Source organism: Habropoda laboriosa, unplaced genomic scaffold (assembly GCF_001263275.1).
Source record: "Habropoda laboriosa isolate 0110345459 unplaced genomic scaffold, ASM126327v1 scaffold204, whole genome shotgun sequence".
Classification (NCBI taxonomy): domain Eukaryota; kingdom Metazoa; phylum Arthropoda; class Insecta; order Hymenoptera; family Apidae; genus Habropoda; species Habropoda laboriosa.
In genome coordinates, this window is record NW_017100385.1 from 267,071 (window position 1) to 290,510 (window position 23,440).

General features: G+C 38.3%; 1 protein-coding gene across 1 annotated transcript in view; it reads right to left on the reverse strand.

The window, feature by feature from the left end:
- The window catches only part of LOC108575041 (cyclic nucleotide-gated cation channel beta-1-like), a 123,503-nt gene that overhangs the window by 69,728 nt on the left and 30,335 nt on the right, over positions 1 to 23,440 (reverse strand). Inside the window, exon 2 of the mRNA XM_017937744.1 lies at positions 26 to 919. Within this exon, the coding sequence (XP_017793233.1) occupies positions 26 to 897 (872 nt within the window). The 5' untranslated portion in view covers positions 898 to 919. The remainder of the gene's footprint in view (positions 1 to 25; positions 920 to 23,440) is intronic.

The following is a 23,440-nucleotide window of genomic DNA, read 5'->3' on the forward strand; positions in this document are numbered from 1 at the left end:
ACAGTCGTAGAGACATATCACTCACTCGGCGTTGGTCTCCGGCGTGGGTAGATCGCCGATCGTGGTCAGCGTGAGGGTGGACCAGTACAGCGAGCCGAGATATTTCCTCGTCAAGGTCGCGTACTCCCCGGGCCTGTACGGGTAGACCCAGTCACCTTGGAACCCCTCTGCCTCGCTCAGCAGGTAGTAAAAGCAGCCAAACCAGTGAGCCAGGATCAGCAGTATGTGTATGAGATTCAGCACACGCCACAGGTTCGGATACACGGTCCGTGACTCGACCATGTAGTAGTAATTGTACACGCGATAGATCTTGAGGAACCTCGGGAACCTCAGCATTGGATTGCTGCCCAGATTCACTTGCAGTATATCTAAAGGCAACAAAGCCAGCAGATCCAATATGAACGACTTCGACTTCAGATAATGACCGGCCAACTTTTTACTATTGTAGACCATCAATCCTTGCTCCAAGTATCCGGTACGAAACTGCACCGCTACGTCGAGGAAAAACACCAGGTCTGTGAAGCCGTCACAGGCTAGCCACGTGGCAGGCGCCAGAGCTTGCAGCTCCGGTAGACTTTGTCTAACGATCAACGTCCATAGGTTGTAGAGCACGCAGCCGGATAGAAGCATCAGCCAGTAGTAGTAGAAATTCTCGTCGGGGTTCACCACGGTTTTCGGCGGTTTCTGCGGCCTCCTCGGCCGTCGTCGACGACGCCCGCTCGAGTCCTTGTCGTCGGCCGCGTCTCCCTCGCCCTCCGCCGTGTCCAACGTCTCCTGGCTCTCCGGGATCTGTCTGGTGGAGAATCGCTTGAGAAACGAGTCCTCGCGTTTCAACGGCGGCTTCTTCTGGATCGTCGAGATCGCGGACGATAGCTGGACCGTGGTGCGCAGCTTCATCCAACGCTGGTTGCTCTTCGTCCTGCGAACAGACAGAGAAATAGATCGCCAGTGAGGGACGAAGTGCGGAAGCTTCGAGCACCCGATCCGAAGAGAGAGAGAGAGAGAGTTCGTTTCTTTTTAGTTAGGCTCTGCTCGGAGATCAGAGAGATTAGATGTTCTGTTGCTTACCTAGAGGCATGGTGGTCGGGCAGCTTTACGAGGAGGAACTTTTTAACACGGGGAGAGCTTTCGATTTTAATTCTTGCGTGGAAAATACGGTATGGCTGTCGTGATAGCTTTTTCACGCAGTCGTGGAATATTTATTTTCCATTTCGCTGTTTCGAAGTGAATCGAGAATCAGCTGATAAGGTAATCTAAGAGTTTTCGTACAAACTTTCACGATGTGTCTTTTATCGCATGCAGGTGATTTGTGGCTTCTTGTTTTCATTGCTGTAGCGCTTACTTCGTTGTATGATTCATTTGTGTTGAACTGTTACTTCAAGGATGTAACGTTAGAAATGTTCACAAAGGCGAAAATGCAAATACTTGTGCATAATTGTATTACCTTATACGATAGATATTGTACGTTTCTTTTGTATTATTTTCAATTTTCATCGAACAAAGACTATCTGTTTAACAATTCACAATTCCTCGGTAAGCACTGAAATTGAAAATAAGGAATACTCCACGACTCTGTAACGAATTAACCAATTTGTCCAATTATCAAATTTTCCCGAACGTTCCGTTACACGTGTAATCACAATTAACAGAAAATTCTGTTCCCGGATAAAATCACCCGTAATTGTATAACAGACACGCGCGCGTGCAAACGTTTAAATTACTCGACAAATGAAAATCGCGGCGTTCCATTCAAATTTGTTCGAACCACGATAAAATACCGTTCACATCGTGCACAGCAATTAAGACCAGTTCCACGTCTTCCGTACAAATGTTACGCGACAAATATACAGCATCGATCGTGGAAAGTGAAACAACGGGCGTGTGGGAAAATTTCGCCTAATTAAAACGAAACATTATCGTCGTCCCTCCAGAAATAAAACAAAAAGAACGAGAAATGAATAACTTCGCGTCTCTAGAAACGGAATAATTTTGCACGTATGAAACAACAAAAATGGCCGTTGACTACTACTTAACCTTCTTTCTTTTTTTTTTTCACTCTTCTCGCTTAATTACCATTTTAATCTTTCCGAAAGAGTAACTGCACGTCCGTGTCGGGCAATTTGTCGTCTCTAACGAGCGAATTTCCTTGGTAGAGCGCAGTAAATTTTTCGGCACGTAACAAACAAAGACGCCTGGAAACTGCCAAGTCTGCGCGCCATTTTGGTGCACGACTGCCGTTGTAAGTAACGTACTATGCTCGCGAGGAACTTGTACGATTGCTTGTTTCCCGCCATTCCGATAAATGGCACTCGCGACTTGACCGAATTTCGTGTTACCATCGCGCTCTTCGTAACAATGGACCGAGCGTCGTTCGGATAAAACTTTCCGGAACTCGATTTCACGATGTCGAGTTTATTGGGTTAAATATGGAGCGAGGCAGACGGTGGGACGTTTCGAGTTCGCTTCTTGAAATTCTCCAAGGCGGGTTTCTTCGTTCAAATTGATAATATACAAAGGTAGAAAAAAATATGTCAGAATTTTCGTACCTCGTTTCGTTGGATTCTTTTCCATTGGCGTGAATTGGGGAAACGATGATAGAGGAATGTAACAGAATTTGGATACCTGCTGGTTGAATTTTTGTTTTTTTTTTGGTAGTAGAGGTTATTGAAACGATGGTAAAAGTGTAGGAAATATTGTTTTCTGTTTATTCACATTTGGTCGAGATTTTATCAAAATTCTTTCTACCATGATTTTCTTATTATCGCGAATTGGGAGAACGACGAGAAAGAAAAATAGCAGAATGTCGTTTTCTGCTCGTTCAATTTCTTTTTACTATTTGTTAGCAGTGTAGGTTATTGAAACGAAGATAAGAAATGTAGAAAATATTGTTCTCCGTTCGTTTGAATTTTTTCTAGTATTTTTTGTTAATATAGAAAGGTAGAACGAAGAATATAACGAAATTTTGTCTTTTGTTCCGTAAATTCTTTGTAATTGTATGATCAGTAAAATGAAGCCAGCAGGATTTAGGTTAGGTAAATTGAATTTCGTATTCATTAAATTCTTCCTACGTTCATTTTTCACTAATTAACGTCTACCGATAACACCAAGGTAAAGAAACCTGATAAAATTCTTTCTTTTTAGACACTTCGTACATCAAAAATCTTTCACAGGACAATGTAGGAAATTAGGACTTATTCAGGGATATTCACAGATCCAATTTTCCACGTTACAGCGTGGGATACTGAAAAATGGGTGTGCGAAGCTACGAAAAAGTAATAAGAACGAAAACTAGTTTCACTGAAAAAGGAAAATCCAAGTATTTCCAGATTATTGTCTTTCAATTTTTTTTTGATCTTGAAAAGCAACAGAACTTCAAAACAAAATTTTTCACTCACGTGCAAAAAGTATGACTGATAAAATTTGCAAAGATTAATAAACATAAAAATCCAAGTATTTCCAGATTATTGCCTTTCAATTTTTTTATATCGAAAAGCAGCAGAACTTTGAAACAAATTTTTCACTTACGTGCAAAAATTAATAAGTTAAAAACAAAAGATACAAGGAAGCAATATAATAGTTACTTTTTAATTAATTTAAAAGGAGACGTTAAAAAGGACACTTAAAGAAGACTCAAAAAAAAAAAAGAAAAAAAGAAGCGTTCTTCGAATTATCATGTAATTTCTTTGCGAAAAGAACCATTGTCTTTCGTATCACTTTTTCCTAGAACTTGAAACCCAGCGACAAAAGCTCCGGTAAACACTTCTGAGCGTCCCATCGTGTACATAGGAGAGCGCCAGCGTCGTGGGCGCTGTTCCTTACGAGTAGTAAGCTGCCTGGAAAATTTATGGTTGCCGCCGCGTGGCCATGGAGGGGATTTTAAAGCTCGTCTCCAGCGAACGGAGACAAATTGCCTTTAATTAAAATCACCAGCTCCTCCGCAATAGTTTCCTTTCCTTCTGGTCTCGTAAAAAAATACACAACCAAACGACTAATTGGTTTCTATGAATATACATAATGGTAATAAAAATGATAAAAGAAAGAAACGACACGAGAAAAGTTGCAACGCGCGCGTGTATTCGTCGCTTGTACTGAAACCAAAGAAAGAATCATCCAACGAGATTCCAGCAGGACAAAAAGAAAAAAGATAACTGTTGCTACAGTTTCAGTGAAACGCATTCTACGCGCGCTTTTGCGTCGATAAATCGCGTGGGGCTCGGTGCATCGTGCAAACCGCGTACAAAACCGATCAAAACGAACAAAAGAACGGTTTCCCCGTGTCTCTTGGATCGTTTCACTCTGTTTTCAGAAGCTCCGTGGAAACTTTTCTTGCAATCAAAAATAAAAAGAAACCATGCATGATTCGTGACGCAAGACCTCTTGCTAAGGAGAGCATATCTCTTTGAAAACATCTCGTTCCACACACTTTCCTCTATGGACATAAGCAGACAAATTAATCCTACTTGCGTTCCATTCGACAAACCCATTGAAACGAAAGAAACACACCATTGCGCAACGTTGATTCTTTTCATTTTATTCTAATCCTTTTTTTTCGAGGGAGAGATAGGGTTAACTCTTTTTTTTTGTCAACATTCGTTTCTCTTTGTTTCTAATACTATGGAAGTAGATCATAGAGATGATAGTAGGTGATTCTTGCTTGAAATAAGAAGTGAGCGAGAATCGAGTAAGATCAGTTTGAGTATCAAGAGCATCAGATGGATGAGAGGCAGACAGACAGACAGACAGTTATAGACAAACAGACAGAGACAGAAACATCGAGAGAGTTGTCAAGTACGTTATATATGTAGACAGAGGCAAAACGAAGCTAAAGGTATATAATTATATATATATTTTTTTTATGCCACTACGCATTCTTTAATCGTTAACACACCCATGTTCAGTGTTATCGTGATGTTTAAGTGTACTGTGTGTGTTTATACGTGTTAGTTGTATACCTGTGTGATTTTTTTTTTTTTTTACTAACAGTATTTTTGGTGCTCGGTGATCAGGACACATTGGGGAATCAGTTTTCTCTTCGCTAATTCAGACGAGCTAGTAGAAGGGAAGCAATTAAGGGGATGAAGAGTGTCAAGCATGAGCATTCGTTGAAGAATTGGCATCACTACGGACGTGATACCAATGGGAAGGTCTAATCTAAGATAGTTAAGACGATTCGTAATTTTATTTAGTACTTCTTCGAGTATTTTCACGCGAGGTGTTGCACGCTGATTTCCGTGAAAATTTGTAGAGAAATGGAGAATTGTGCAAGATTTCAATTCACATTTTGCGGTTTATTTAACAACGACAGTATTCTCCTTCTTGAGAGACTTAATGCTCTGAAATGAAATCTAAGTTTCTGTGATATGTTTTAAATTTAAAAAAATCTATACAAAAAAAAAATAGAAATTTTAATTCGAAAAGAAGAGAATTCGTTGATAATTTATTTTTAGCGAAGGGAGTTGATTTACGATAACAAAAATATCTACGACACCGTTTAGAATGAAATTAAAAATCACAGCGACAGAATTTTCCATACATATTTGTTAAATTATTGAAAATATGAAATATTCCGTAATGAAAAATCTAATTTTCTGTAATATATTTTAAATTTAAAGAAATCAATTAAAAAAGGAAGAGAATTTCATTAATAATTTATTTTTAGCGAAGTAAGTTGACAATGAAATGAACAAAATTAGAAATCACTGTGATTTCATTTCAACGAAAGCGAAAGAATTTTTCGTATATATATCTTAAATTATTGAAAATACGAATTAAACAAGTTTTCCAATTTCCTACAAAGTTTCGTTAAAATCAGCGAACAGCACTTCGCGCGTACATCCCCCGTCAGAGACGCAGAATAGAAGAGATTGATAAAGAGATTCCTTGCAACTAGGTATCGATACAAAGTTCTACGTATCTTGCATTCTAGCATCTCATGCAAAAGGTAGTGGTGTGCATCGAGGACATTCTTAATACATTACCGACCACCGATCGATCACAGCTGGGCTTCACCCTATTCTTTCTCCGTGCGAAACGAATTATTCGCGAGGGTGGTAAAGCGTAGGAAACCCAACTTTTCTTTGCCAATTCTGCAACATTTGCTCGCGATTCGTTCTATTCTACTTGGTTGAAACTCGTGAACGCACGGCGGTCGTTCTCGATACGTAGGTCGATAATGCGTTAAAAGTTCAGCACTGAAACAGAGTTTCCCCCGATATTTCTTCGGGAACGGAAGTAAAAGGGGGAAGAAAAGGAAGGAACATTCGTCTGATCGAACGTTCCAGGCTCCCTCCTTCGTTCTTTTCTTTATTAATAATAATCAAGACGAGAAAGTTTCCAGAAGATGCATTCTAGTCGATCGGCTAGTTCCTGATCGAGAAAAAGGGAATAGAACGAAGGTTTTTCTTTGTTTTAAACGCATGCCAAATGCCAAAGAATGCTGCAGTCCAGTTCTCAATGCGTGCACTTTCCTCGAATAATTATCTCATTGTCATTCGAGAGAGGTAGATTTGCTCTAAGGAAGAATTATGCTCATTCCATTCTTTTCTTTCTTTCATTTTGCTTCCCTGTTACTCGAGTTCTTGCAGTTTCGTTTGTAGTACTTCTCGTTTGTTTAAGATTTTGTATTTTGACAGATACATTGTTTCAGAGAATTCCTGATTTTCTTTTATGGAATTTTTGTCGAGAACCGCGTTTCGTAAAATTCATTTGTTAAACTTAAATCCTACATTTCGTGCACTTGCTAAATTTATATTGCAGAATTTCTGGGAAATTGGTGAATGCATATATTGCAGAATTTATGGGAAATTGGTGAATTATGTACAAGATCTCAGAATTTTGCGATATGAAAATTCCAAATACTGACGTTAATCAAGTTTCATCCACATTAACAAATGTTTAATTAACCCTTTGCACTCTAATGGCGCTAATGGCGACACGCGTAATTATTTTGGAGAACTTTGAAATGTGAAATTCAGCTTTTCTTATATTATCAGAATATTGCAAATTGACATAAGAAACAGAATCTTTTTTTATAAAGATTGGGCTTCCAGAAATTTCACTGTTGATCTTATCAGAAAATGCTTGGAGTGCAAAGGGTTGAGATAATTACTGACGAATGAAAGTAAATTTTGTCGCATAAATTTAATAAGTGCACTCGTAGCATTTAAGTTGCATAAATGAACCGAATTAACCGGTTCACGTGGAAACGCGGCTTTAGGTCAATTGTTCCATCGCTCGGGGCTGAAACGATGGCGAAAATCGTTGAAGAAAAAAAAAACTGTCCCTTCAGTGTTGCTCGTCGTTAAAAGTTCCACTATCGTCTTTCTCTCTCTTCTTCTTTGTGTCTCTCTAGAAATCAGCGGTGCAAGCCGCGGAACATATGAAAACGTATACACAGTGATACGTGTTTATCGCGTTCCTTCGGAGACCGTAAACTTGAACGTAAAAGCTTCGTCTTTTTCTCCGGATGTTGAATTATGAAGCTCGAATTCATGGAGCCAAACGATCGGCTTTACGTGGATAAACAGATTATTTATGTCTCTCGAGCTGTATTTTCGGAAGTACACTGTGCATGAAGATCGAGTGGTTTTAGGATGAACTGGCTGGCAAAAATCGAAACGATCCTTACCATTTCCGTGAAATATCGAATTTGTGTAATGGAAATCTTAATGTGCGATATGGGAAAATTGTGAATTTAATTATTAAGGATTTTGTAGAATAGTAAATTTACAGCGAAGCGTAAAATGATCTGCAGAAAATGAATCGAGAAATTTCGAGTGCATTTCTGTGGTCAATTCTAATTATCGAATTTCTAATCTTTGTGATCCCGAAATTATCGAATTTCTAATCTTTTTGATCCCAAAATTATCTAATTTGTAAGTCGCTGAATTCGAAACTTTTATGAACTCAATCTTTTCGAATCTCTATGTTATCAAATTTTTTAATTTCTCTAAAATCAAAGTTATCAATTTTTTAAGTTACTGAAACCTCAATTTTTGAGAAGTCGAAGTTATCTCTGAGTTATCCAGTTGCAAAAATTTGATCCAGAAATTTCGCGTGAAAAAGTGAAAATAATTAAAGTAAATATAGTATGTGCTTTTCTATTTTGTCATGAAACTTCTTCGTTTCTAACTATTTCCATTTTCTAAGATTCTCTATAGGCAGCCTAGAAAATATTTAATTTTGAAGATAATAAGAAATAGAGTCCCAAGAGCATTAATTAGTAAAATTTGTTATGTTATATTTTATGTTTGTTCAAGTACAGGTAAACTGCAGAAAAATGAGACTTGAATCGGTCCTTTGAGAATTTTGCGACCTGGTTCTTGCAGTTCAAACTCCTGTAAACTTCATAGTGCAAGCTAGATCCCTCTGAGACTAATTTTTAATGTCCTATAGGCAGTATCATTGTACACATATTACGAACCTCCTAAAATTTTAGTCATTTTCCACATAAATGTGGTCTACATTTCAAACAACACTATGCACAATAATTTTCTCATTTATTATTAAGAACCTACGATAATTAAGTTCATTCAACTTTGCCGCACCAATTGAGAACTAAACACCGATATTACAAATTCACTGTACTTCCTGTTTTAAATTATTCTGAACCATTTCAAAAATACAAACTTTAAATTCAACATTAAATTTAATACAAGTATTATAATTATAATCCCTTGATTTGTTTCAAAAATACGTATCTTTACTACTGCAACATATTCTTACAATTGAAAACTCACTATTTACCACATTTCTTAAAAAAACGAAATAAAATAAAGCGAGCTATATAATATCCACTGCTACTTCTGAAATAAAACTTTCCATTAGTATCACAAGCACTACTTCTTCAAAATACATTTCTCACTAATTCTTCATACACAAAAAATTAATTCTCCACACGACCATAAAGGTAAAGTGAAACATTTACTCGTCATTTTTATCTCCGTTTTTTTAAATATCAAAATTCAAACTATTTTACTCATTACCACTTGTTCGTCAAAAAGATCTTCCCATATTTTTCCAATTCATGTTACACGAGATACTTCCATTCACACAACTCGAAAGCCACAGTGTCGCAAACAAGGCAAACAAACGTACAAAAATTCGAAGGAACAAGCCGGTTTCCACCGCCACTTTTTCCCTTCCAAACCGAATCTGGCTGGATCGGAAGCGCATCGACTCGTAGAAACAGCGATCGGCCATCAGCCGCGTGGTGTCGTCTACTAGACCGTGGATCGTGTGGTGTGTGCAGTACTAAATAGGAGACGATGTTGCAGCTTAAGAAGAAGGATAAAGAGGATAGAATTGCGGTGACCAGCTGCTGGCCGATATACTTTCTCGCGTTCGTTGCGATCGTTCGCGAGGTGGAAAAAAAAGAGAACAACGAAATCCTGGTTATCCCGTTGAACATATCCTCCTGTCTGTTCGTTAATCCGTTGCGGTTTCACGTCGAGGATTGGATTCGCCGGCGTTGGACGAAATGTCGCGTCAAGTTCTTCTCGATTGTCGAATTTTGTGGCGAAAGAAGGATTACGAAATTGTAAGATGTACAGTTATTGAGCTGAGTAAATTGTTTCTGATAAATTAGTTCTTTTGATGCAGGCAATTCAATTGTGAAAGTGTGCACATATTTTACTGTGTTTTTATGTGGTGGAATGAAAATTGATTCATTTCTTGCGAAATTTTGAATCCGGGGAAGGAAAACAGAGAAATTGAACTGATTCAGTTGATTCAGTGAACAATTTCTCAATCTCAGTCTTTTGGTAAATTTTGTTGTACATTTATTGGACTGTTTAATAGCGAAAAATATAGTGTACGGAAATAAGGAGACAGTTCTGAAAGTTATGTGTTTTGTGTAGGGGGAAATCACGTCTATTATGATACAGAATATTATTTCCAATTTCGAGGGAATTAATTTTTCGACATACAGTAAATTCTCTACAAGTGTCAGTCAGTTTGGATTCTACAAGTGTCAGTATAGATGGTCTTAGACTGCGTCATTGCTGCGCCTATGTTATCTCGCTCGCTGTCAGTCATGGTGAGATTTTTCTGATGAAAATGAGATCAAACACGATATAATTCGAACAACATTTACTTATTAATACTTATTGAGTAATTAATTTAATGTCGGCCTACCTCCACGGAAAAAAAATGGCCGATTCTACAAGTGTCAGTCAAATGTAGGGCCGATTCTACAAGTGACAGTCAAATGTAGTCCCTGACTCTACAAGTGTCAGGTTTAGGTTCCTTGCGGACTGACACTTGTGGAGAATTTACTGTATATGCTTCATCACCATTTGTTATATATCTGGTGTCCCAAAAAATTGAATACTGCTTATTCTGTAATTTCCGAATCCTTCGTTGACAAACACCCTGCAAATTAAAGTTTCCAAAACGTGATACGTACAATTTTCAAATATACTTCCTTCAAATCTATCAATTACGTGCCAATTACACTTAAATTTCCTAACCTCAAAAATACGAACAAACGAAGAAGCCACCGCTGCAAATAGCTGAATCGCCACGTGAAATAATTCACCTCGGAAAGAAACGAAATCCTCGAAATCCAACGACACGAGAAATTCTCGTGGACGTAACGAACAGACACGAGACAACGCGAAATATTCCAATTGTCGCGAGACGCAGCCGTTGTAACAAGGAACGTCGAAGAAATCTTGCGGAAAGGATTAAAGTCTCTGTGGAAACCGGTCCCCAAGGAGATCGAGGAGAATTCAACGTCGTTTCCAGCTGGAATTTCCCGTGAAAGCGGTTCCGGGGAAATATTAAAGTGGCGACCGTGGATCAGAGGAAAAACAAAATAGCTCGCGGCCTGATTGGCTAGGTTGTTCCGTCTCCGTTTCCAAGGCAAGCGACCCGTTTCGTTGGCCCTGGGTTCACTGGCTTCCGCGCCGGTGAATCCCCTGCCAGATTTACATCGTGAACGAGGCCGAGTGGAGCGTGTATGTATGGGACGCGTGTTAATATGGCGGAAGAGAGAGAGAGAAAGATTTGTGTATGCTTGCTGGTGGTGCACGGCTGTGTGGGCTACGGTTCACGTGCGGATTTGGATAATGCACAAATGTTTGTTAAGTCATTTTTCATGGATCACGAGATACTTCGTGTTTCTGCCTTTTAAGGCTGGATACGCAGGAGTTGTTTTTAAGAAATGATCTGAGTGAAATTTGGGTGAAAAGTTATTGGCGATGGTCATAGTTGGGACAATTTGTGATGTTTGGTAATTCACTTTTAATAGATCACGAGATATACCTCGTGTTTATACTTTTTAGGGCAAAGACTGGATATGGAGGAGTAGTTTAAAGGGAATGATCAGTTCAGAGTGAAATTTGGGTGAAAAATCGTTGATGATGGTCATAGTTGGGACAATTCATGATGTTTGGTAATTCAGTTTTAATGGATTACCTAGTGTTTTTGTCGTGTTTGAGTAGTTTAAAATAAATGATCGGTTTAAAGTGAAATTTGGTTGAAAAATCATCGGTGAAAGTTGTAATTAGGATAATTCATGATGATTAATTCTGTTTTCATTTACCATGGAGAGTATTTAGTGTTTAACCCTTTCGCTGCGAAGAGTGTATGCCATTGCAAATAAAATGTCGCTGTCGACTGAAAGTCAGGCAACACCAGAAACAGTTGATTTTCAATCATAAGTACGTATATTTATTTTTATGCAAATTTTAAACAACTGTTTCGTCAAGTACTTAGAATTTCGTCTCGAGTATGCTGCAGCGAAAGTGTTAAAGGACGGATATAAAGAGGGATAGTGTTAAAAGTAATCGATTTAGATTGAAACCAAGATTCACGGTGAAAGAATATCTTGTATCGAAGTGCAAAGCTTTTAGAGATGATTAGTTAAGGTATAATTAAATATTTCTAACAATTATTTGAAAACTTGAGATATAGAATTGAGATAGAAAGTAAGGATAAAAGTGAAATTTTATTTAGTTGTAATAATACTAGAGAAAGGTGATCTATTTTAGGTTATGCCAAGCTTCAAAATTTACAGCGTGAAAAAGATGTGTGCGTATTGATAATATAAAAAGACATAAGTTTGACGATAATTTTTTAGAAAAATTCATAGAATGGTGAGAGAAAGTTGAGGCAGAGTCTAATCTAGTGAAGAATTAATAAATTCGTAAAAAATATCAAGAAGAATAATTTAGAAATTTGAAAAACACACCAATACTTGACAAACAGGCTTAATTTCTATAGTAAATAGCCATTTGTACTTGGATCATGACACAAAGAGATTGATGTTGTGTTGGAATTATTCAGAGGAATGAAATAATAGAATAGCAGAGCGGTTGTGTGTAGTCTGTCGTAGTTTGACGCTTTCATAATGCGAGAGACCAAGTGACTTGCATTATTAAAGCTGGAGGTTGTAGTTTAGCCTGAAGACATTGATTTATGTTGATGGAGCTTTTCACGTAGCTCGCCGAGTATCGCGAGACTGCAATTCTTCCAACCACTTTTCTCTCAAACACCTGATATATTTAATATCTGTATTTGGTAAAAGTGTACCAGAACAGGTATGCAAATATTTCTTACACCCAGTATATACAATATCATTTTGCACTCTAACTCTATATAATCGAACGAGAAACTCTTTTATTCATACAATATGTAGTATCTTTAATTGATAAAAAAGTTCAATCTACCTGGACTCAATTAACCATAACAAACATTTTTCATACCCAGTATATACAGTATCATTCTGTACTTCCAAGATGCAGTTTTTCAAACTCAAACAAAAAGCTTTTCTGTTCATACAATAAGTGGTATCTTCGATCAACAAAACAACTGATTCTACCTAAACCCAATTAACCAATATAAAGCTACCAAAACAGGTATACAAATATTTCTTGCACCCACTGTATATACAATATCATTCAGTACTTCTAAAATGCACTTTGTATAACTCAAACAAAAATTTTTTCTATTCATACAATAAGTAGTATATATCTTCAATTAACAAAACAACCGAATCTACCTGAACCCAATTAACCTCTAAAACTATAAGTATATAACTATCAAAATAGCTATGCAAATATTTTTTACACCCAGTGTATACAATACCATTCTCTACCTCCAAGATGCAGTTTTTCTAACTGAAACAAAAACCTTTTCTATCCATACAATAATTATTATCTTCAATTAAGAAAACAACCGAATCTACCTGCACCCAATTAACCATCCAAAAACTCCCAAAACAGCTGTGCAAATATTTCCTTCACCCAATATACACAATATCATTCTGCACTCTACCTCTATCTAATCAAACAGAACTCTCTACCAAGAAACAGTATGTATATATATCATCCATTTCCATCTAAGTATATACGTACACTTTTACCAAAATCACCTCTCACAACATTCCATTCCCCACAGTCCACCCTTGAACCCGTAACCCATAGTTAGCAGCACACGTATACCCTCTACAGCTGTGTGTCAGTTATGCACACGTGTGCGTAACAGTTTGTCCCACGTGTATGTGTATGCGTGTGTAGCAGCGTGTGTAATAGTGTGTAGTAGACGAGTGGCGGAGTGACGAGTGAGAGTGCAGTTCAGAGGTTACCGTCCATATCGAGCAATGACGGGAGTACCTCTTGATCTTGCGTAGGGAGGAATATAGCGCCATGACGGCGCGTACGTTACTCCATTTTTGCGAGCCCCTCGTACTACGGGGTCTCCTGGCCGCAGCTGGTATCTCGGTATCGAGGCCATTGCTCTCCAAGGACTCCGAGGTTGTTGAGGTTGCGCTCAGTTCCGGGGCATCCTTCTCCAAGGACCCTCCGTGGCTCGAGGAGGTGCCACGACGGTACAGCTCCGATAACCTGCGAAGAAGACAGAACCCGGACGGGTTGCCTCTCTCACTCTCTTTCTCTCACCCTCTCGTTTAGCCCATTCGCTCGATCCTCCGGGAATTCCTCGCTTTCTCTCTTTTCTTTTTCTCTCTCTCTCTCTCTCTCTCTTTCTCTCTCTTTTTTTCCGTTGCCGCTCGTTCCTTTTATCTCTCTTTCTTTCTTTTCTTTTCGCTCGTTTTTCTGTCTCACCACCTCTTTCAACGCGCCCTTTCAACACTCGCTCGCGCACCCGGTTTTTCAATCTACCCCTAGCGGTTTACTCTCTGCTCCGAGACGACGCACAGGCTCGCACACATGCTCTCCCTCTCGCGGTTGCTTGTTCTTTTCATATCTTTCGCTTTTCTTTTCGGTCTCGTTGTCTAGGCCGATTCAGTGGTACGAGGGATCGATGATTTTGACTGCTCAGAGCGCGGCCTCGTCTATTTCGAGGGTTTTCAGGGTCACGTGTCATTGTTCCCTGGGTGGTTTTCGTGAGAGAGGGGTTGGATTTTTGGGTTACGCTTTGGGAATAAATAATTTGGAAAGTGTGCAACCGCGTGTAAAATTGCCGGAGCTGTTTCTGTAATTTTGCGAATCATTTGTGAAATTAATTTATTACCAATATTATACTCTTCTTATTTAGACTTATTTTGATAAAACATTTATTAAACGATAAATAATATTTCAAATGCAGAGAATTCGACCGGTAAAACGGTCATTTTAACAATTTAAATTTACACAAAGGTTTATACTTTAATTACAATCTTATTACCTTTTTATTCTCTTTGCTAAATTTTTCTTTCTCATTCTTCTGTACGATCATTTATTCCACGTTTTCGCAACGGGTAGTAGGTGAACAAGGAGGGTGGGGGAAGCCATTCGACGACCTTGAGCAGCCACAATCTCGGATTCCTACTATATCCACCGCAATATCTTCGATCTACACTCGCGTGCGTGCTATTTACCGCAATTTTCAACACATCCCACCTCTATTTAATTCGCCAACTTCAAACGCGAAGCTGACGACTGAAATAAAGGTGGAATATGCAAAGGCAGGATATAAAATTCGCGAAAATGAAATTCTCCACCTTTGGTGCCGAAATTTTCGCGAAAATGACCCGATGTATAATTCCAGAAAGCTTTCCTTTGCTGAATTTCATACCGTTGTAATTCTCTCGCGAGGATCGCGTTTCGAAGCGGAACGGGAATGCACACAGAGGCTCGAAATCCCGCTCGGAAACAAAGGGAACAGTAGAGATAAGCTTTCTGCAAAAATCAAGAAACGGATTAGTTCACTCGGACAGGCAGCCAATTTTTGTTTGAAAACCAGTTACACAGATTAATAATTCGTCTCGTCGTTTTGCGTGACACTTTCACTGCACGCGTATCTATAATTTACGTCCTTCGACGGGAGAAAAATGTTTCTTCCTGTATGCCGGCTGTGCTTTTTCCACGAAACACTCTGTTTTCACCGAAAAATTTCGTTTTCTCCTCTACGGAAAAACAACTACCAATTTATTTTCAGCAGTTAATATTTGAAATAGAACGAATTATTTAGAGGTAACGACTGTTGAAATTGAGAAGTGGGAAAGGAATATTTTTTCATTTGAAAAAATCGATCTTCTTTGGAAATTACTTCCTTTCTGAAAAAAAGATCAACCGCTGTTCCATTATTATCACAAGGTTGAAACAGTTGGATGAGAGTATCGTTTATTTAAGCAAAATACTACTTGAATGCGAGATGAAAATGATCGACTAATCGATACTGTTCAAATGTTGTTAATCTTCCTTTTACTGTACAGAACTATTTAACTGTGCTTTTACTATGAATTTGTGCGACGTACATGCTTCGTTGTAATTTATGTCAAGTGACAAAATTGTATTTAAATGTACAGTTTACAAATTCATTTACAAATTTAATGTACAATACTTTGCTACATTTGAACTGTGCTTTGATAATTGAATTAAACTACTGTCAAAGGTGCGATAAAAGTTTCTAAGATGTACTGTATACAAATCTAAAATTACCAACATATTGTATATACACTAAACTTGAAAATATTGGATCGAAGAATATGTAAGTTTTTTTTTTTTTTTTTACATATTGGGCTGTCAAATTTAACATCGTGCAGTGCAAAGGTGAAATAAATGTTCCTAAATCCCCAAGGAAGATTAAGGATTCCCCTTCATCACTGGATTCGAATCGCGTGACTTTGTTCTCGTGAAAATTGCAGTTTAATCTAGGGGCGATTCGAAGAAGAAGAATCATTCTGAAAAATACTTAAATTTTTTATCCGCGAACTTAACAGTAAAATGCGAGACGCGAAATAAGGTGACCAGATATCCCGGTATAAAATTTTTTACAATCTCGTAAATTTCCACGAGGAAAGGGAGGTTAAAATATGGGGAAAAAAACAGTTCTCGGTGAGAACTTCTCGTTAAAGAAATATAATTCACAATTCTCTTGGAGGTTTTACGATCCCGCATTTCTAAATTCTGAGTACTTTAAGGAAAAAAAGTGGAAATCCTTAATTTCTAAATTCTACATTCCTTGATTTCTAAATTCCAAATTCCTTAATTTCTAAATCCTTAATCAACAACGACAGAAAGAATATTACATAGATATAACAGAAAATTTGTTTAGGTGAAAAAGAAATCATTGCAGTTAAATCAGGGCAAAAAAATTCGAAAAGCAAAGGTGTGAAAATTCCCCCGAAAATTGAAGTAGGTATCTGGCCCAACAATCTATCAACACAAAATTGACTGCACAATAAAAAAAAACAGCTGTGTTCGGAATGGTAAATAACCCGGAACATCAATTCGAATGATTCTTCCGTCAAATTACCCGCATTACTCTGCATTATGGATCCGTAGAGAGAGAGAGAGAGAGAGAGGCAGTCACGTGTCACGAGAATACAACTATACAAATTGCCTCCCCTTCATACGAATTCCGTTTCTATCCCCGTAAAAATGTCCCCGCCCCGTTATTTTCAATATCCATCTCGCTTCAAGTATCCGACACACAGTGCGAAACGTGCTCTATTCAACGTTTCCATACACGAGAGAGCTCGGCTCTAACCTTCGATTCTTCAATGGGGATCGTTAACAGGGCAGAAAATAAAAATTGATCGTTCATTCTCTCTCTCTTTCTTACACATCGTTCTCCCCTAATCTTTCATCCTTCTCTCACAATTCTCCTCTCACTCTCACAATTTCCCCGCATAAATTCCTCCGTGTCGTAATTTCACACGCACGCGATCCACACGCTCATCCTTCCTCTCTGTGTCCGTCTGTCCATCTCCATCTAAATTGTGCAATATCGAGTTTCTCTTTCCCCGTGGCAGTCTTCGTCGCTCAGTTCAACCGGACACCAGTTCGATTCGTTTCCCGCGATCCGGAATAACGCTTCTCGCAACCGTTTTCCCGCTAAGGAAACTGCTTTTCCCTCCGTTTGTGGATATTCACGTGATTATCTCACCGTGATGAATGCACGAAAAGTGTTTGTCAAACGGTATTTCGAAAGCATAGATAGGAATTGTTCGAAATGGTGGAACTTGTTGAAGGAAATTTGAAAATCTCGGTAAACACTTGTTCCGGAAATGAACCTTTCCGGATTCTTTGTTAAATGCAGAGATGTTGAGGACGTAATTTAATGTATATTTTAAATGTGGCAAGTTATGGTCAAACTTACGAATTGCAAATTGAAGTCTTCAATTATTTATAGAAGTCACTTAACACGTTTGCTACCAGCGTCACACATATGTTTGACGCACCAATTCCCACGACAGAACGGTATTATCTACATATAATACATCGAAAATGCACAGTTTGAGTATTTAATAATAAATATTTGAATTAAAATAATGTAGAAAACGACGGAAAAATTCCGAAGGACCCAACGGGGAATCGAACCCTGGACCTTTGGCTTAGCAAGCCGAGGCTTTGCGCACTAGACCAACTACCCTATCTAAATTTTCCTCTGTCGGTTTCCTATTTAGGCATGGAGGCCCCGATACTACAATAATAAATAAAATAATAAAACTGAAAAAATACAGATATTAAGAATGTAAGTGAAAATAATTCGAAGGATAGTGGGCGATGCTTGAACAGAACCGTGGTAGCGAACGTGTTAATTGCAATTGAGCAATAGTATATACAGGGTGTCAATCTACTGGCGATCTAGGGTGAAATCTACCAGCAAATGACAATCACTCAAGCTAAATTAGTATTGCAAAAAATCTACATTTACTCATTCAATCGTATCATTTAAAATTCTACATCTCTGAAAGAGTAACTTTCGTTAAATTAACATTCGATGTTCAACGTTAGCCGAGACTTTTTTGTTTCACTCAACGAGTCTCACCTGTTCGCACGCTTTTGAAACACCCGGTATGATGGTCATCGATGAAATGAAAAAAAAAAAGAAGCATGTTCTCATCAACATGATGGATTCGTGATGACGATTGTTGGGATTTATCTTCTTCGCTTTTATCCTTTTTCCTGAGTGGTTGGTCAACGTGGCTGACACGCGACTCGACGACTTCTTTAAGGCTCGAGTTTTCATGGAAAACCTACCTTCGCGAGGAAGCACGATGAACCAAGATTTCGTGAGAGGCTGAGTCTAGACTCTAGAGGAATTACTAATGGCGATGGCCTACGTGAACGAAATGAGAATTGTGGTGGAGATATTGAAATTGCGGGGTGAAAGATGGAATAAGGAAGTGAACTGGAGAAACGTGTTTCTTAAAGAGAAGGAGGAAATTAATACTCGTGGAAAAAGTTCGAGTACAAAGTTGGGTTATTAATTTAACAACTGGCAACTGTAAAGGGGAATACCATAAAACTAGAGAAGAAAATTTTTCAGCGTACAAAATACCCTTTTCAACTCTAATCATTCTATCTTATTCGAGATTGCATGATTTCATTATGGTATATGATTTCAATATTTCTATTATACTTTCTACCACTTTAAAAATTTATCAAAAAATGTCCGACGAAGAAACCGAGAAAATGATCTTCCCAAAAAATTATCCCATTGTTAACTGAAAGATCGAAGAACAAGATAGAACAACGTTAATTATCAAAACGAATATCTTACAATTAAACGCTCAATTTAAATCCCTTCGATGTTTCTTCCTTCTTCTCGCCTTCGCGCTTCTTCTCGACAAACACTTTCCTCGAGTTCGCGATATTTTCCGTTATTCGCTTAAAAGCCACGTCGTCCCGATCCATCCTGCTCGTAAATCGGAAATGACTCTCGGCCATCATCGCGCTGTTCGCGGCCTCCGTCAGATTTATCGGTTACCATAAATTCCAGCCGCGTTTAAAGGTATCGAAGTCGAGAATTTCACGAGGCAGAGACGATACATCCGCACGAAGCACGTCGATCGAACGCTCATGGCCGGTAAATTCGTGCTGCTTTGGCTAACCGAAACTTTTTATCTCCCTCCCGATTCCCCGAGCACGAGCTTCTTTACGATATCTCCGACAGAAATCGAGTTCCTTCGTAGATAAGACGAGATCGATTCCTCGTCGAAACTGTGGAAACCTCGGACGATATACAAGGAATTGCCATGATTTTCTTTCGCTCTCGCGACGTTGCATTGTTGAGCCTGATACAGACATTACGGACCTGGTGAGATAACGCACCGGTCAGATATCGATTCACCGAACTATTATAGATAGAAGCCTGTTCTGTATGGGTGATAATTCGAACTGATCTACGAGTGTTTAGCGTCGCTGTCGAATATCGCATCCATTATGCAATTAGGGTACAATCAGCGCGAGATTAGAATTAACTGTAAAATTCTGCAGATATCGTTCGCTAGTACCAGAGGTATAGTCGGTGGAAGAAATATAGCGAGCTCGTAAGATCGGTCACAAGTTGAAGTACTTCTCGAGTGTTCTAATGAAGAAATTGAGAGAAATATGAGAAAATAAAGACTCGAACACTTAGTCAAGGCCGTATTGCACAAGCTCTGTTTATTGCTTCATTCCAACGATTACTATTCATGTTGTTTACTTCATTCCGTATCAGTTTCACGTTCTTTAAAATTCGGTTGGCTAATTGATCTACGTTGGTCGCGTGACTTTACGACACGTCAGCCACAGGAAGAAACTTGGAGTATTGAAAGTGCTAATTGGTAGTTTTCGTGAAATACCGTTTAGTTATCAGTTGTCGTCCTTTTTATCGTACCGACCCGAAAACAGAACGCTGTACGCGGTCCTGGCTGCGGCTAAATCGAACTGTGGCGCCACTTGATGCTTCAATTTACGACCTCGCTATATTTGTTCCATCGACTATACCTAGTGCATTGATCTAAATGTGTTTCGCGTTCAGATCTATAGTACTGTGTAGTTTGTGTAGTTGTTGCACAGGGTGAGCCATGTAAAACAGGCCAATTAATTATCTTCTCTAAGATGAATAATCTGGTACCAGAAAATTTTTAATAAGTAGAAGGGAAAATTTGTTTGTTGCAAGAAATGAGAAGAAGTGAAACGAAGTTTCGCGTTTGATTTAAAATTTTAGTGTCCACGTGATATTGTTACGCATATTTAATGTCTGCTACAATGTAAAGTAGAAAAAAATATGTACATTCATGTAAAAAAACAGAGGTGAACTTAGAAAAAAAAAGAAACAGAAAAAATGGCATTTATAAACAAATTTTTCTCTCGTCTTATTCACTCTTTGAAACCATTTAAATTAGGTATAACAATTTTCTGGTACCACTATAGTTAGAGAAGATAATTAGATAGTATTAGCGACAGATTTTCGTGAAATTTTGAAAACTGCACTTGGGTACATTGAGAATATCAATTTGGACGAACGTGTTTAGCGTTGAAGTCGAACATTCTGTCCATTGTGTGATTAGTTTGTGTGAGAAATTTTGCAGATTAACATTAGCTAAACTGGAAATATTCTCTCGATGTTCACATCGAATATTTTCAGGTTGCACTTCGTTTTGATCCTGCTCTATACTCGTCAAACTTTAATCTCCTAAGTTGAACGTTATTTTGATCAGCCCGTGCACTCTACAATCTCTTTAATCTCGCCAAGTTATATCGTATTCTGATCTTGCTGTCCATTCGTCGAACTTCTTACTCCATCCAACTTGTATCTTATTTTGTACGTCCGGCATAGGTATCCGTCGAACTTTTCAATCTCGGTAAATTGCATTATATTTCGATCGTCTTCCGTGTTTCGTAAACTTTCGATACCACGTAATCGTAATTGCGTTTTTCATATCTTGTCAACACACTTAAAATCAGCGAATACAATTAGCTAACAGGCAATCTAACTTGTATCTATAAACGCAATTTTTATATTTATCTAGTCGGTATTGTGTTTTATAAAATAGATCGGCAATACTTAAAGTCATACTTTAATTAACAGTTTTAACGAAATAATAATACTTCGTCTATGTCTTAAGTGGATATTATGCAGTTTTATTCTCCAAAATTCACGTAACCTATTTTAATACACCATTATGTATTTTTCCTCACTGTTACGAACCCACTGCCTTCCCCCCACACATTGTTATTAGATACTATTATAATATTATTATTAACATTATTGTAATTAGATACTATTATATCATTATTAACATTATTGTAATTAGACACTATTATAATATTCTTATTAACATTATTACTAGATATTATTAATGTGATCTTTTAAAAGATATTACGCTGTTATCCCTAAGGTAATTTTTTCTTTAAATTAATATTATTGGATCATTTGATTTTTCTTAAATTTTAGTTTTTATTAATTAAAGTTTATTAAATTTAATTACCCTCCCAGTTAAATATTTTATATTAAATTTAATTAGTATAATTTTAATTGAAATATTTTACAAAATATCAAATTCTATAGGGTCTTGTCGTCCCATAATTAAATTTAAGCATTTTGACTTAAAGTTTAATTTTATTGTATAATATTGAGACAGTTTATATTTCATTAATTCTTTCATTCAAGTCTTTAATTAGAAGACAATTGATTATGCTACCTTTGCACGGTTAAATATACCGCAGCCATTTAATGTTTCATTGGGCAGATTGACCTAAAATTAGTATCTGTAGGCGATGTTTTTGTTAAACAACTAGTGTTGGTCGTCCTTAGAAGGACTCAGAGTACCTCACAGCTCCTACCTCTTTCAGACCGACCGGGTTTCTACTTTCCATCGAAACCACCAACCGGAGAACAAGCCGGAGAATGAGCGAAGACGCCCCCGACCGTGCTTAAACCCCACTTGGCGGTAAGGATTTTTGCTGTTGGACTTTTTCAATTTCTAGACGTTAGTTAGGATGGAACTAACGTCTGTGTGAAATTTCAGCCCGATAAAACCAGCAGCACGGTTTCTAGAGACGGATGTGGAGCGATCACCCATCTTTTTACGGAACGCCGCCCAGTGCATCTTGACTTCGGTGATCGAACGGGAACCTGTAGACATGCACGGCTACGGCCGCTGGTGTTTTTGTTAAACAGGTGAATATATTTAATTGTTTTGCCTATTCATATTTTTACCTAAACATCTTTATAATTATAAACCAAAACGCCAAGCAACCGCCACAAGTAGGAAGGGAGCAAAGTCGGGAAAAACCCATGAAGCGACGCTCGACTCCAGGCCCTTTTCCTGACCATTGATTGGTCGGGTGCCAAAACTAGTACAAAACCGATGTACCTGCACAAGGTCGACAGATAGTTTAAAACCATACACCTAGAACGACACCCGTTCGAACTAAACATTTAATAAAACGACATCAAACACGTTCCTGGAATTTTTCGCCTTTAAACAACCCGAAACGAAGACGATCTCAACCGTTACGGCCCGTTCCGTAACACTCACTAATGTTCTAATAACAAAAAATTAAATTCACTCCGAAGTAAAATTTTCCAAAAAAAATCAACGACACTTCTCCCAAAATGACCAAATTCAATGCTCCAACAGAATCCCCCTAAAAGTTTCAACGTTCGATCTAGAAAAATCTAGCCTGCAATCAGTCCGAACTGTCAGAGGAATAAAAGTAGTACGAGGTGCAAAAATATCGCTTGCAAATTCCCCGTCCAGCCATGTTTCCCGAAAAATCATCGTTTCAAGCGTCATTTCACGCGACACCCTGTGTACATACGTATACATATACATACAATGTACCTGCAATCTTTCTCTCTCGTGTCGCTTTGATCACATTGTTACACGTTATTTTCCCTCTTCTCGAGTCGCCATTTCCTTTCTGTTCTTTCGCAGTCCGTCGTAATTTCGGTACGGATTTCAGGAGAGATTGGTGTATTACAGCGATGGCCGTGGACGAGTTACTGGCACGTGTGCGTCGGGGGTACATCGGGGCGACGAAACGTGAAAGAGAAGCGGTATGTAGCCGGCCTTAATCTGACGGAAAATGAGGAATTTTCTATGTGAAATGTGAAGCTTGTGGTGCTCGCGCGCGCGCGAAAAAGAAAAAATGTTCTCGCTCTAATTGCCGCGCGATCCATTACCATTTTCGTTGGAAACAGCGAACCGGGGGAGAGGGAAAAATGCAGGAGAGGAATAACATGAAATTGCGTTACTCGCGAGCGAACGGCTCGA